The sequence below is a fragment of the Cryptomeria japonica genome, chromosome 8, assembly GCF_030272615.1.
Source record: "Cryptomeria japonica chromosome 8, Sugi_1.0, whole genome shotgun sequence".
NCBI classification, from domain to species: domain Eukaryota; kingdom Viridiplantae; phylum Streptophyta; class Pinopsida; order Cupressales; family Cupressaceae; genus Cryptomeria; species Cryptomeria japonica.
Window position 1 is genome coordinate 453,840,792 of NC_081412.1, and position 15,032 is coordinate 453,855,823.

General features: G+C 36.5%; 1 protein-coding gene across 1 annotated transcript; it reads right to left on the reverse strand.

The window, feature by feature from the left end:
• Nucleotides 1-212: 212 nt before the first annotated feature.
• Nucleotides 213-4,938, reverse strand: LOC131052707 (pentatricopeptide repeat-containing protein At5g01110). Its single transcript, XM_057987292.1, has 2 exons — nt 1,591-4,938; nt 213-1,359 (listed from the first exon to the last, which is right to left on the reverse strand). The coding sequence occupies exon 1, from the start codon at nt 4,428-4,430 to the stop codon at nt 2,178-2,180; it is 2,253 nt and encodes a 750-aa protein (XP_057843275.1). The 5' UTR covers nt 4,431-4,938; the 3' UTR covers nt 213-1,359; nt 1,591-2,177.
• Nucleotides 4,939-15,032: the final 10,094 nt, after the last annotated feature.

Here is a 15,032-nt window from a genome sequence, read left to right on the forward strand (position 1 = left end):
TCCATGCATAGTTCACTCCTTGTTTCTTTATAGTTCCTTTTTTATTCCATATGGTATCAACTCAAAGGCAAGGCCATGGTTCCTTTCAGACATTAACCATAGAACTTGCAACTTGATCGCTTACAATACTGATATAAATGTTCCTTATGAACACTAGATTTTCTTCATGCAAAAAGCAATCTTTACCAACTTACAGATCATTTATTATGGTGAATAAAAGTGTTGCCAAAGCACGAAATGAAATATATTATTATTTCTCATAACAAAACCCTCTAATAACATCCAACAACTTACCTTTAAATTGTGTCTGTTTTATTGTCAAGAGATAGAGCGCATACAGAAAAAGTAATTTGAAATGAAAAGACAAGTCTAAAATACTGCAGAACAAAGCTTAGGTACCTCGAGCCTGGATATATGAATATCTTCAGTTAACACATCCAATAATCATTGAGAAACTTCTCCGAACATGACTAACCTTCCTCTGTAATACAGTATATTTGTTGCACCATACAACGTCAATTCCTTGTCCAAAACTGAGAAGAGCAATACATATTAATCTCATTAATTTCTCTGAAATGTTACTACTGACGGATAGTAACAAGACCTTCGTAATGCACCCAATTTTGATTGTATGGAAGACTCTTTAACATATCAATAATAACATATGAAAGCCTTTTGAAACCAATATCTACTCTAGGATATCTCCACTCGACTTCGGTTGTCATTAAGTACCAGCCACCATCTCGATTCTCTATTGAGGTTATTGTTCAGTTGTTCAATCTCCACTGCACTTCATAGATAGTATACCAAACCTGGGATATCTATTTATGTAGAGGTCTTCTCTGGCCTGGACTTCAGCTTTTTCCATGCATATATGATGTTTAGTTTCATATGGATGTTCGGCCAGCACTGATTTTTCAGAACTGTCCAGTTCCAAATCTCTGCTGTGTTCTTTAAACCTGGTTCAGATGGATTTTGCCATTTTCCCAATGTGGGACCTACCAGACCTTCAAACCACCAGGTGCACAGCACTATTGTTTTTTGAGTCTAGCCTATCTTTAATAGAACAGAGTTTGTGTTTTTAAACATTCATTGGTAGGAATGTTGAGTACTGCCTTTCCTTTCAGAATATTGGATATCCTTCCCAGTTGTAGTGTTCATCTGCTTCATATATTTTACATTTTTTTGTGTTATTTTTCCATGCATAGTTCTCTCCTTGTTTCTTTATAATTCCTTTTTTATTCCATATGCTATCAACTCCAAGCCAAGGCCATGGTTCCTTTAAGCCATTCATCATAGAACTTGCAACTTTATTGTTTGCATTACTGATATAAATGTTCCTTATGAACACTGGATTCACTGCATGCAGAAAACATCTGTACCAACTTACTAACCATTTATTTGGTGAATAAAAGTGTTACCAAAGCATGAAATGAAATATATCATTATTTGTCATAACAAAACCCTCCGATAACATCCAATAACTTCATATTTTAGTTGTGTCTATTCAATTGTCGGGAGATAGAACACATGCAAAAAATGTAATTTGAAATGAAAAGAATAAATAATTGCAGAACAAAGATAAGGTACCTCGAGCCTGGATATATGAATATCTTCAGTTACCATGTCCAATGATAATTGAGAAAATTCCCCGATCATGACTATCCTTCCTTTGTAATAGAGTATATTCGGTGCACCATACAAGGCCAATTCCTTGTCAGAAACTTAAAGCAGTAGTCCATAATAATCTCTTTGAAATGTGGCCACTGACTGATAGTAACAAGACCTTCAGAATGTGCCCAATTCCGATTGTATGGAAGTAACAGTGCAACATATCAATGATAACATATAAAAGCCTTTTGAAACCAATATCTACTCACGTATGTTTGCCCTTTAAACTTCCTTTAAAGTAATGATGGCTAAACCAGCTTTTGCATCCACACCACTTCATAATCTGTCTCTTAAATGCTCTGTTTCCATTCATGCATGATATTAAGTAGCAATAACAGTTAAAAAGACATCAAGCACAGTGCTCTTATATATGGAAAATATTCCATTATCTGATAATGGAATCCATTTGCACTTCCAACCATACTTTCCGGCAACTTGTATGCAACAAAATTGAAAAATAACTGTTTATCCAATTTTGTATTAGAGAGTGCACCAATGAGCAATATTCAATGACTATTGTCTGGAACCAAACCCCTTTGCAACATTTCATCATGCAACTTAAAGGCCTCTTTGTCATTTCCCTCTTTAAAATAGCCATCAATCAGCGTTGTGTAGGTAGACTTACTAAGTACCATTCCCTTCTTTTTCATTTTTTCGAAGACCGCATTTGCTTCTTGCATGTTGCCTTGTCTGCAAAGCCCATTGATAAGTGCATTGTATGTAATTATATCAGGCATTACACCAGATTCTTCCATTTTATGGAACATTCTAAAAGCTTCTGACATGTTCTCTTCATTGCAGTGTGTACAAATTAATGTGTTAAAAGTTATGGTATTGGGAACAAAACCATTAACAATCATTGTATTTATAAGGTCCTCTGCTTTCCTAACATCTCCTGCTTGGCAAAAGCCATTTATTATTGAATTATATGTGACAACATTAGGGGCGATGCCCTTATTCGACATTTCTTCTCGTAGACTGAATGCTTCAGAAAAATTTCCCTTCCTGCATAATTCATCAATGAAAATGCTGTAAGTAATGTGATTTGGAGCTAACTTTCTTTCGGTCATACCATTTAATAATTCTTTTGCTTTATCCAAATTCCCTTCCTTGCAAAAGCCATTGATTAGTACGTTGTATATTACAACATCAACCTTAATATGCCTTTCTAGCATTCCATTAAACAATACTAAAGCTGTTTCTGTTTCTCCTTCTTTACAGTATCCATCCATGATAGTAGTAATAGTCACATAGTCTGGGATTAGACCTCTTTCTATCATTTCATTGCAGAGAGCATTTGCTTCTGACAATCTCCTTTCCTTACAGAGACCACTCATCAATGCGTTGTAAGTAATGACATCTGGCATTGAACCCCTTTCAACCATTTCATCGCGTAACTTGAATGCCTCATTCATGATACCTTCCCTACAGTACCCACTAATGAGCACGGTGTAAATCACAGTATCTGGAACCAATCCATTTCGCTGCATTTCCCTGAAATACTTCCTGGCCTGATTTAGCAATCCTGCTTTTGTATGTGCCTTGATCAGCAAGTTATAAGTAATAAAATCTGGAACAAGTCCAATGCCTACCATTTCATTGTAAAGGTTAGCAGCATTTCTTGTATTGCCTTTCTTGCAGTGCCCATTTATCAAGACATTATAAGTTGCATTATTAGGGACCAAACCTTTTGCTTGCATTTGCTTCATGAGCATACTTGCATCCTCAACCTTCCCTTCTCTGCATTGTCCATTCATGAGAGAAGTATAACTGAAGACATCGGGAACTAAACCCTTATCAGACATAGCATGCAGGAACTTGAAAGCTTCGTCCAGGAGACCATTACGGCAATGAGCATCAATTAAAGTATTGTAAGTGACGATGTCAGGAGAAACCCTCCTTGGTTCCATTTCATCTAATAACTTCTTTGCGCGTTCAAGCTTCCCTTCTTTGCACAAAGCATTGATCATTATGTTGAATGTATAAGCATTTATGGAAATTTTGCTCTGAAGAACTTCTGTATAAATCCTCCATGCCATGTCCACCCAACTGGCCTTGACTAAACCCCCAAGTAGACTATTGCAGGCAATTATGGATGGAGAAAAGCCAGAGCTCCTGATCCTATGAAAGGCCTCTGTGGCATCTTTCATCCTCTTTGCCTGCACACAGGTCCTAATTAAAAGGTCAAACACAAGAGGGTTAGAATTGCAGTTTGCATATGTACTCACAAGATCATCCGCAGCCCCAGATGCCGAACCTCCACTTCTTCGCACCATGCGGAGCAATAGAGACTGAGCTTCTGCAAGCCTCCTACCCTTAATCAATATATGGATCATGGCACTTAAGATTTGGCCTGTGTGTCTATACCTCTGTTGTTTTTCCACCCAATTGAAAAATTTAAAACTCGTATCTGCATTGTTTCTAAACATGTACAATACATTGATCACAACTAGAGGGTTCAATCGTTGACCTATATCCAAACAATCCACATTTCCCTGCCTCAAGCTCGCACAAATCTCTTGGATTAGACTGGAATCAGACAAAGATGGAAGATTTGTCCCATCTTTAAATCTTAACTTGTTTGCTGTCTTCTCATTTTCAATCATTGCTTTGCTGCTTAGGAGATGAACTTGGGTAATTTCTTTTGAGGGCTTTAACAGAAAGCAATGATTTTGAAACTGGAGAAGAATCATATTAGCTATACAATAGTACGAATTTCTTTTCCACACTCTTCCCAGTTCTCCTCTAGAGTATTGCATCTTTGCTGAGTTGTGAAACCTTGTTCTTATTCGCTTTACGAAAAAAGACTACTTCCCTCTGTTCATGTATTGAAAACAAAAGGAATGATTTGGATTTTTAGGGTTTAAAGAGAATTAACCATATCACCTCCTCTTTTCCAATACAGAAAAATCCAAACAAGTATTGCAATAAGAATGGTCGAATCAAGGCCTCATTCATACTATTTGCAAGCCGAATTTCAATACAAATAACTTTCTCTCAATTCGAAGGGTTTAAACCTTCGTAATAATACATAAGAACAATTTTTTTTCTTCTTGTGGTTACTGTTTCTACATCTATATTGTTTCCAGGAAAGCTGAAATTGCATTGAATAGCAGCAGTGTTACCTCTACTAGAAATATGTCGACTCGCCCTGTAACTTCTGCCTGTAAATTAATGTCACAATATGCCGCGTTTCAGTGTGTAAATGTGTTGGCTGCCAAACTTGAGGCGTTGTTTTCATATAATATTTTATCTAAGAACGTCAATAAACGTGTCAGCGAAAATAAACTTTGCAAACAATTTAGCATAGAGCTAGCAATTACAACTATAGTTAAAAAAAATCAAAGTTAAAACTTTATTTATTTGAAAAATAATATAAAATGTATGCAATTTTTTAATGTATTGTTTATAAGATATAAATCAATGAAATGATTTTTTAATGATGAATAGTATTATATTTTTATTATTAAAATATCAAAAATATAATTCATAATTCACATAAAAAATAGGTATACTAGAATCACATTCTAAAAAGTCTATGTTATAAAATAAAAAAGATAAAAAACAGTAAGTTAATCATTAACCATTCATGACTGTAGCATGAGAGGGACAGGGAGAGGTGGGTGACCCCACACATTCAAGATGTTTTGGATGTCTACAATAGGCTCCCAACCCACAAGAGCATCATCGTGATCTTTATCTTCGGGTTGCTAACAAGAAGCACACATAGGTGAGATGGGAAGATCTAAGTGGGGAAATTTTCCACTATCTAGCGAAGCAATATGTTCATACTAAGAGGTAAAGGACTATCCATGTGATGGAGGGATCCATCTATGGCGCTAAGGACACAAAGTGACCTGAGAATTATTGTGGCATCATTTGGAACTACAACTACAAGCCCATTAACACTCATGTTGCAAAAAGACACAATCCCATGATGAAGAAGCATCCATGTCATGAGGGAAGGAGGCACACATGCAACCATGCAAAGATTTTTTACTGAAATCTCAATTAAAGTCTACATATGAGCAACTTCCAAGGCTACTTTATTGGCTAATATATAACATAATATTAGAATAAATACTACCTTTGACATACATGAAAAAGTGCTTATCAACAGATGAACCAACAAAGAAAGCAGTATTTCTATCTTACTAAATTGAGGATAAAATATCCACTATAAGAGTATGGCATATTGAGGTTGTTGGCAGCACCAAGAACGAAAACTGAGAGGGGAGGCGGGGTGGGGTGACTCAGTTTTCACCGGATTAAAACAATTAAGCACAATCTCAAATTTGATCAACTACACCAAAAGGAAAGATAATAGTAATAATAGCAACACACATAACATCAATATTTTTGACGTGGAAAACTTGGTTAAGGGAAAAATCACGGTGGGAACCTACCCACAATGAGATAATACCCTGCAGTAGTATATGTAAATATTACAATGGGGAATGCACATGCATTCAGGCACACGACCTAGAGCTCACTGCTCAAATTACAATGACCTAGAATGCTCCAACCCTCAGGAAAGGTTCACTACCTTACAATAAGATTCGGACTACAATTTGGAAAGAATGAACTGCAATAATAGCATCTGCTAATGCCTTATGACAGTTTTGGTTAAGCACAAATGTCTTCCCTTCACCAATCTCTGTTCTACACACCACACCGAAAGATAATTTATCTTGATCTCACATACACCACTCTCTAATAATGCAGACTCAACTTCTCGACACCAAATTACATGACTATCACACCCATTTATACAATTCATCAACCTTGACTACAAGGTCGACCAAACCCATGACACCTAATTACAAAATTACATCACACAATACATAAATCAACCACCGGACCAATGTAATGGCATGGATAGCATAACATGGACCTAAATCAAATCTACAAATGCTCATCACCACCAAAAATCACACCAAGATCAAACACAACATGTTACACCACAACACGTTACACCACCAAAATACATCATAACACGAAGAACATCACCGGATCATGAAAATCACCAAAAACTCGCACAATAATCAACGTGGATCACCAAGACAAATAGGACATGATTAGGAAATACCAAAAAGCACATTTGAACCATCTGAAATAGCTGCACCAACACCACTTATGCAAATCATCATCGATCAACATGCTAACATCCTAGAACACTCAACAGCAGCAACTCGGATAAGAAAGATAGCCTCTGGAGCACCAAATTACAAACCACTTGACATGAAGATACACATGAACATCCAAAACATTATCCCAAATAAGAAACACAATATTTCATCATACTGAAGCTCACCGGATAAAAAACCAGACTCTACTAGCCACTGAACAGAAAAACCAGAAACCTCAAATGCAATCACTGGATCAAGTGATATAATCAAGAAGACTTCTAGATCATTGAAACCAATTCTCCGCAATACCAAAACACAGGAATATGTTGACATCAATGACAAACAACATATCCTAGCAGCAACAATGTCCAACAGAGGTATATTTAATAGAATCCTAGTCCAATTGCCTACAAGTATTATATGCCATGAAAAGGGCTTAGGATAAAATGACTTAAAGAAGTTGTGACTCCAATACTAAACACCTTAGGCCAAAGGATACAACTTCAAGAGATATTTGATGGTTTCTAAATGGCAACAAAAAGGAAAATGCAATACTAGCACAAGCAACAAAAAAATATTGAATGTCATTGTGAGACCCTAATAAAGAAGACACCAAGTGAAATAAGCTAGTTTAGGCTTAAACAAAGTATTCCAAATGGTTTGAAACTTATGTCTCCAATGCGAGGAAGGCATACTATGATTCAATTGACTCAAATAACCTTAATACATTATGAATGACTCAAATACAATAAATTGTTCATATTATGACTTTTAACCTCCTAGTATGCTTGTGTGCTTAGGTGCCTCTGCACCATACTCCCAACCTTGAAAAGTTTCCAAGTCCCTTGGAAACATGGGTAAAATGACCTGCAAGAAATTTTTTGATTGAAACTTTCACCTTTGTCTTCATCTTTACCTCTTTATGCCTCTTTATGCTACTGCTTCCTTCTCAAACAATCTCTTTGTGACTCCTACCAATGGAGTTTGTAGTGGTTGCCATCCAAGTGCTTTTACCAACCATAAGTCCACCTCTCCATGCTGCATCACCTCACCAACAACCGTTATGCCTCACCTAGGAGTTCTCCTCTTTGCCTCTCTCCCTAGTCTTTTGGCAACCAATGGACCATCCCATGGCCCTAGACCATCCCTTTGGCCCTTGACAGACCTTCCTTGTCTGCCTTCTTGCAGCTAGATGGACGAGCACCTTGCAACCAAAAACTCATCAGAAAAAACTAAATAACAAATCCTTCTTGGGCTAGGTTCTAGTATGGATAGCTCTTCTATGCATAAAGTTTAGGTATGAAAAGGGCTTAGGATAAAATGACTTAAAGAAGTTGTGACTCCAATACTAAACACCTTAGACCAAAGGATACAACTACAAGAGATGTTTGATGGTTTCTAAATGGCAACAAAAAGGAAAATGCAATACTAGCACAAACAACAAAAAAATAGTGAATGTCATTGTGAGACCCTAATAAAGAAGACAGCAAGTGAAATAAGCTAGTTTAGGTTTAAACAAATTATTCCAAATGGTTTGAAACTTATGTCTCTAATGCGAGGAAGACAACTAAATATTTTATTTCACCTTAAGCTTTCTCATCGGGTGGGTGAGGAAAAATCAATGAGTGTCCTTTGCAAGATTTGCAACTCCTAAAAGGAGCATTTGTAGACCTTTTCCAATATGGTTTGATGTAGTGGATTCCCACCTTGTGAACCTTTTCAAGGGGATTCATTTCAAGACAATTTGATAAAACTCTAAAAATTTATTACCAAGCTTGAATTTAGCTTTGGCATATGGCCAAAAAAATTAAGTCTTAATATTTAGGAAGAAAAGATAAGAAATAGTCCAAATCCTTTATTTGTAGAGCCTTAATGCATGGACCAAGGGAACTTTAGCAAGGAAACGAAATGTAGCACTAAGGAGGCAGATAAATTTTTCAATTATGTTAGAGAATGGAATGGTGTCTTCCAACCGGCAGTTGGCCAAGCAGGAGGATTGGGTTTGCTTTGAAAACCAGCTTCTGTTGAAGTTGAGTGTCTGAATGGTGGAAGCAATTGGATATCGTGTTTGGTGCATAGCAAGCATAGGGAATGTGATTTTGACTTATGGAATGTTTACGGGCCCACCCAATCTCAAGAGAAATCGAATCTCTGGGAGGAGTTATATCAGTCCTTATTGGCAAGAAATAATAAAAAAATAATAATGGGGGGTGATTTCAATGCGATTTTGGATCTCATGGAAAAGAATGGTGGGGCGAACAAAATCACAAAGGATATGTTGGATTTTAGGAACTTTGTGCAGAGATGTGAAGTCATAGATTGTATACCGACGAAAGGATGGTTCACATGGACAAATAGGAGGAAATGTTTTTCCAACATTGTGGAGCAGCCGGACAAATTCTTGGTCGGGAATTACTGGATGAAGGAAGGGATTTAGATATCATCAAAAGTATTGCCCCTTAATTTCTCCAACCATTATCCGGTACAACTGGACATTGGAGTACCTATTTAAGGTGGCAGCAGATACTTCAAATTTTAGAATATGAGGTGGAGAGACAAATCAATAAGGGAGTGACTGGAAGAATGGTGGAATCACTGTAGCTATATTAAAGGTACGCATAGTTTCTATTTTTTGAAAAAGTTATCATTTATTAAGGATCAGCTTAGAGTGTGGAATAAGGAGGTTTTCAAGAATAATTTCTTGGAGAAAGAGCGACTTGAAGCGGAATTGGAGGCTCAATAGAAAAGTATTCGCAAATGGGATGAATGTGGAAGATTTCATTCAAGAGAAGGCGCTAAAAGAGATGTTGTCTGAGGTGTTAGCTAGAGAAGAAATCTATTGGAGAGATAAAGCCAGGGAGTTATGGATTAATGAAGGTGGCAGGAATACAAAGTTTTTCCATGCTTCAGTCAAAGCAAGAAAAGCACAAAATCTTATCTGTGAAATTACTTCAGAAAACAGGGTTTGCATCAAGGACAAGGAATGCATTGGTCAGGCAGTGGTGGAATACTTTGAGAAAATTTTGAACATGAAAGAGAGGACTGATGTTAATCTCAAGGAGTTGATGTTGGAGGCCACCCCCAAGTTGCTAACACAAGAGGACAACAAGATGTTAATGGAACCATTTAAAGAAGAAGAAGTCAAGGCTGCAGTATTTGGAGTCCATCTGGATAAAGCTCCCGGGCTGGATGGATTCCCTACAAGATTTTATCAAAATTATTGGGATTTTATCAAATCAAATATGTGCAAGGTTATTAATTAGGTACGAACAAAAGGAAAGTTTGTCAAGGAGATGAATAATACTGTAATTATCATCATCCCAAAGAAGGAAGGAGCGAATAAATTTGAAGATTATAGGCCCATAGAATTATGTAATGCGGTGTACAAGACAATAACTAAGGAAATAGCCAATAGATTAAAGAAAATGTTGTTAAAGTTTATCTTTTTGGAGCAGAATGGCTTTGTACCGGGTCAGGAAATAGCGGATAGCATCATCATGGCTTCTGAGACAATACATTCCATAGTCATTGAAATAAAAAAAGGTGATGATAGTTAAGCTCGACATCTCCAAGGCATATGACAAAGTGCATTGGGACTTCCTATTTAGGGTGCTGGACAAAATGGGCTTCGACAAATGCTGGATCAGAATGATTGATATTTGTAACTGATCCTCCCATTTCTCTATAGTTGTGAATGGAGCATTATATGGTTTCTTCAAGAGCAAGAACAGTCTAAGATAGGGCGACCCATTTTCACCATTCCTATTTGTTCTCATGGCAAAGGATTTTAACACATATCATCAAGTTAAGAGAGGCGGCTATCTGGAAAGGGATCATAGTTCATGATGAGGTGACTGCAATCACACATCCCAATTCACAGATGACATGACTTTGTTTGGGGAGGCCACTATTAGGGAGGCAGAAGTTATAAAGTAAGCATTGGAACTTTTTGCATCCACGACGAGGTAGCGCATTAATGAAAAGAAAATGGAGGTTATTTTTTTCAACACTAAAGCGGCAACACAGAGGAGGATAACAAAAGTGTTGGGGTGGCAAATTGGCAAGTTGCCAGTAAAGTATCTTATTGTCCCACTGTTCGTCGAAGTTGCCAAAATGATATTATGGAAGGACCTGATTTCGAAGTGGAGGAAGAACACAAAATTATGAAAACATAGATGGCTCTTGTTACCTGGTAGGATACAGCTCATCAAGTTAGTTCTAGCGGCTATGCCCATCTACGCAATGTCGATTTTCAAATTGTCTAGGAAAGCATTACAAGCACTCGAAAGTTTTTTCAATAAATTCTAATGGGAAGGCGCTAAACAAGTAAAGAAGATCCCACTTCTCAATTGGAACTTGGTGTGCAAAGAAAAGACGAGTGGTGGGGTGGGACTAAGAAATATGGAAAAGCAAAATCTGGCATTAGGAACAAAACTCATTAGGAAGATGTACAAATCCCCAGAGAAGTTGTGGTGCAAAATTATGCAGAAAAGGTATCTGGATAATGGAGACCCCCACAAAATCCTCACAATGAACAACATCAACGGTGGATCTGCAATTTGGAAATTTATGAGGGAATGTTGACCTATAATAACTGACCATTTGACATGGAAAATAGGAGATGGGAAAAAAGCAAACTATTGGTTTGACTCTTGGGATGGACATGAGAATATATGTAATTTGTTTAATCGGGTGGATTGGATGAAGAAGGCAGAGTCTGCTTATGGAGTATTTATAGCGGATTATGTTGGAGAAACATTCCCGGGAAGTGGAATTTATGAATGGAATCTGATCCAGATCGAGAGTATGACCAGTGATGATCATAGGAGGTTGGTTGAAATTTTAGGGGAAAGAAGAATTACCATTCGATAGGTGGCTGATGAAGTTATATGGTGCGTTGCTTGGTCAGGAGGCAAATACTCTACTAGATTGGGATATCACGTCCAATGCCTAGAAGAGGAGGATAAAGAATGGCCAAGTCATGTTTGTTGCGACAAGATGGTGGCCCCCAGGATGGGAGCCTTCCTATGGACAGTCTTACATGGAAGGATTCTCACAAGCGAGCGATTGAAACTGTATGGGATCTATAGTCCAACAATATGTGTACTTTGGAAACAAGATGAGGTACTAACCACCTACTTTTTGAATGCCCCTTTGCAAGACATTGTTGGAATTGGTTACGACATAGTTTAGAATGGGTGTCTGCTACAGATGATTGTCTAGAGAACTGTATTAAGAGGTGGCCGAATCTATATAGGAACTCGGTATGGGGGGCAATATGGAAGATGTTGCCTTTGTTGTTGATATGGAAATTATGAAAAGAACGGAACCGTAGAATTTTTGAAGACATAAAGATTCCCATTGAGAGAGTGATTGACAAAATTAAAACAGGGATAAGTGAAGTAGCTAACACAAAGGCATATGACAAGAAAATAGAATACATCTTGGAGAGGGACAAGTGGATTCAAAAGGAATGGGGATCATTGAAGCCTCTCAATATCAACATCATGTGTAAGGAGGTCAAATGATCACAGTTACATGGGAGGCTTCTATTGAAGGGTGGCTCAAGCTAAATTTCAATGGGGCTGCAAATGGCAATTTGGGTATGGATGTATAGTCAGAGATGAAACCAAAAAAATGATCTTTAGTTTATGCGGTCACCTAGGTGTCACCACAAACAACGAAGCTGAAGCTACAACACTAGCAAGGGGTTTAAAGCAATGTACTGAATTGGCTTTAAATTCAATTATGATAGAAGGCAATTCACAGATTCTTCTTAACACAATCAAGAATGAGAATACACCCAATTGGAAGATCCAAAGGTTACTGAAGGATATACTGACACTTCTCGAGAAAATCCTGAATTAAAAAATTTCTCACATATTCCGTGAGGCAAATAAGGTAGCAAACCACATGGAAAATCTAGGAGTGAGTTTGAAGGACAAAGAAGAGAAAATTTTTAGTGTAATCCCAAGCGAGGTACTCAATAAAATCCTAGAGGATGATTATGGTGGAGCGTGCCGATGGAACAAGATAGACATCAAATAAAGATGGACAGAAGATGTGCACGCATCTAGAATGCAAATCACAATTTGATTCTAGCTTAACGTTGTCTACTTCAGAGTAGGACTAAAATTGGAGCTGTCAATTAAGGGAGGAAGCGATGTTACATTGGATAAGGACAGGGCAAGAATCCATGGAAGGATTTGGTATTATGATTTTTCAGTCTCACGAGGATGGATGTTTCTATTTTTTAAACAGAGCTCACTAATCGATAAGGATGGGAATCATGTAATCTGTATATTGTATGATTTTGGAGCCCTTTTCGGACTGCTTGCCATTTTGAGCTTCCCATTTTGGTCATTTATAAAGGTGAGGTTTGAGCAGTCTCTAGGGAGCTTTGTAGGAAATGGGAGTGAGGATGGTTCATCATTTTGGTATGAGTTGTTTGTGCAAGGAAGAGACTTTCCAGTAGCAATGTCAGAGGCTTCCACTCAGATGAGAGAACATGGGATGTGTTATGGAGATTGGCGAGGGGTACTCTAGGCAAGGAGATACATTGGTGTGACGGTTTCATTTATGAGGCGGTGTTATGAGCTCTGGTCGACATTCTTGATTTGAAAGAAGTTTGTGTTCACAAGATTGATAGTTTTGTTAGATCGGTGGACAGACAGGTCGTAGCCAATGCAATCCTGGATCTGGAGTCGAACAATTGGACAAGTGTGTTGGAATGTTATTTCAACCCCATCCACTATGTTATAGACCCGTCGGATGAGAGCTCTAACTCTAAAGATGAGGAGGATGTGGAGGCTTGGGCTGAGAGGGAGAGAAGGAAGAACTTCATTTATGAGGCATGGGAGGTATTTCAGGTGGGAGTATTTTACCGCAATCTAGGGCCTTTCAGGAAATTTTTGTACTCTAAGGACAATTGGCTTTCTGCTACGGTGGCAGTTCGGGTGGTTGATATTAGGGAAAGAGCCTCTATTATTCTCCATTATTTGGAGTAATGTCTTTCTAGTGGTTGTCTACTAAGTCTTATGTGTGTTGGATGAGCTAAATGTATGGGAGCTATCAACTTTTGATAGCACTTAATAATTATATATATGTATGTATGTATGTATGTATGTATGTATGTATGTATGTATGTATGTATATATATACATATATACATCTTGGATATAGGTTATTTTTATCAAATATATAAAAGATACTATTAAATTCACATCTTATTCAAGACTTCAAAATATTTTTGATTATGTCAGCAAAGAAATTGAGCACATGTTCCTTAGCATTCTATGTGCTGCTTACACAACCAATTGTAAATAAAGTCGATCAATATTTTCAAATAAGATTTGTTATTTTGGGAATTTTTATCAATAGAAAACATTTAAAGCTACAATACATTGATATAGATGTTAGCAATTATAATGAGTTCAAGTTATATTTTATAGAAAAGATTTAAAGCAACAATTAAAAATGCAACTTTCTATTTTCTATGAGTTGTTTCCTTCTACAAACATAAACATGTTTTTTAAGAACTGTTTTCATCTTCCAATGGTGTCTTACAGGAAACTTTCTATATCTATTGTGCCTCTTACAAATGGATATGGATAACAATTATAGATTACTTTTAGAATCTAGATATGTATAGTTGAATTGATTCACACCATTTCTTTGATAAAAAAACAAATAAAGAATCTTAATTTTCAATTTAGAAAAATTAAAAATAAATTCTCTGTTTTAAAATTTTAAACATAAAATATAATGTTTCTAAATTCAAAAAATCAAAGTTATATGCATACATGTAGATATATAATGTTTCTAAATTCAAAAAATCAAAATTAGATGCATACACAAATATTTCAAAAATAATATATAAATTTTAATTTTCAATTTAGTCAAATTAAAAATTATTTATATATTTCTACTAAAAATAAAAATGTAATATTTCTAAATTTAAAATAATCAAAATTGCATACTCGAATATATATTTTTGTATTGATTATAGAAAATAAACTAATTTACAAAACAGTTAGAACTACATCAACAATTCATGTCATCCTTCTAAGTAGGTATCCACATCAGAAAGTTGATGGTATGATGAAAGAATAAGTATCTAGTAGAATACTGAGAGGGGGAGGGGGGTGAATCAGTATATTGAAAAAATGATACAAAGTTCCCAAACTCAAACTCAGTCAAACAAAGTAAACATATCTTAGTCAAGATCAATAT

What these genes read in the sequence shown, in the direction of transcription:
- LOC131052707 (XM_057987292.1), bottom strand. Translation starts at nt 4,430, where the DNA reads ATGCAATACTCTAGAGGAGAACTGGGAAGAGTGTGGAAAAGAAATTCG.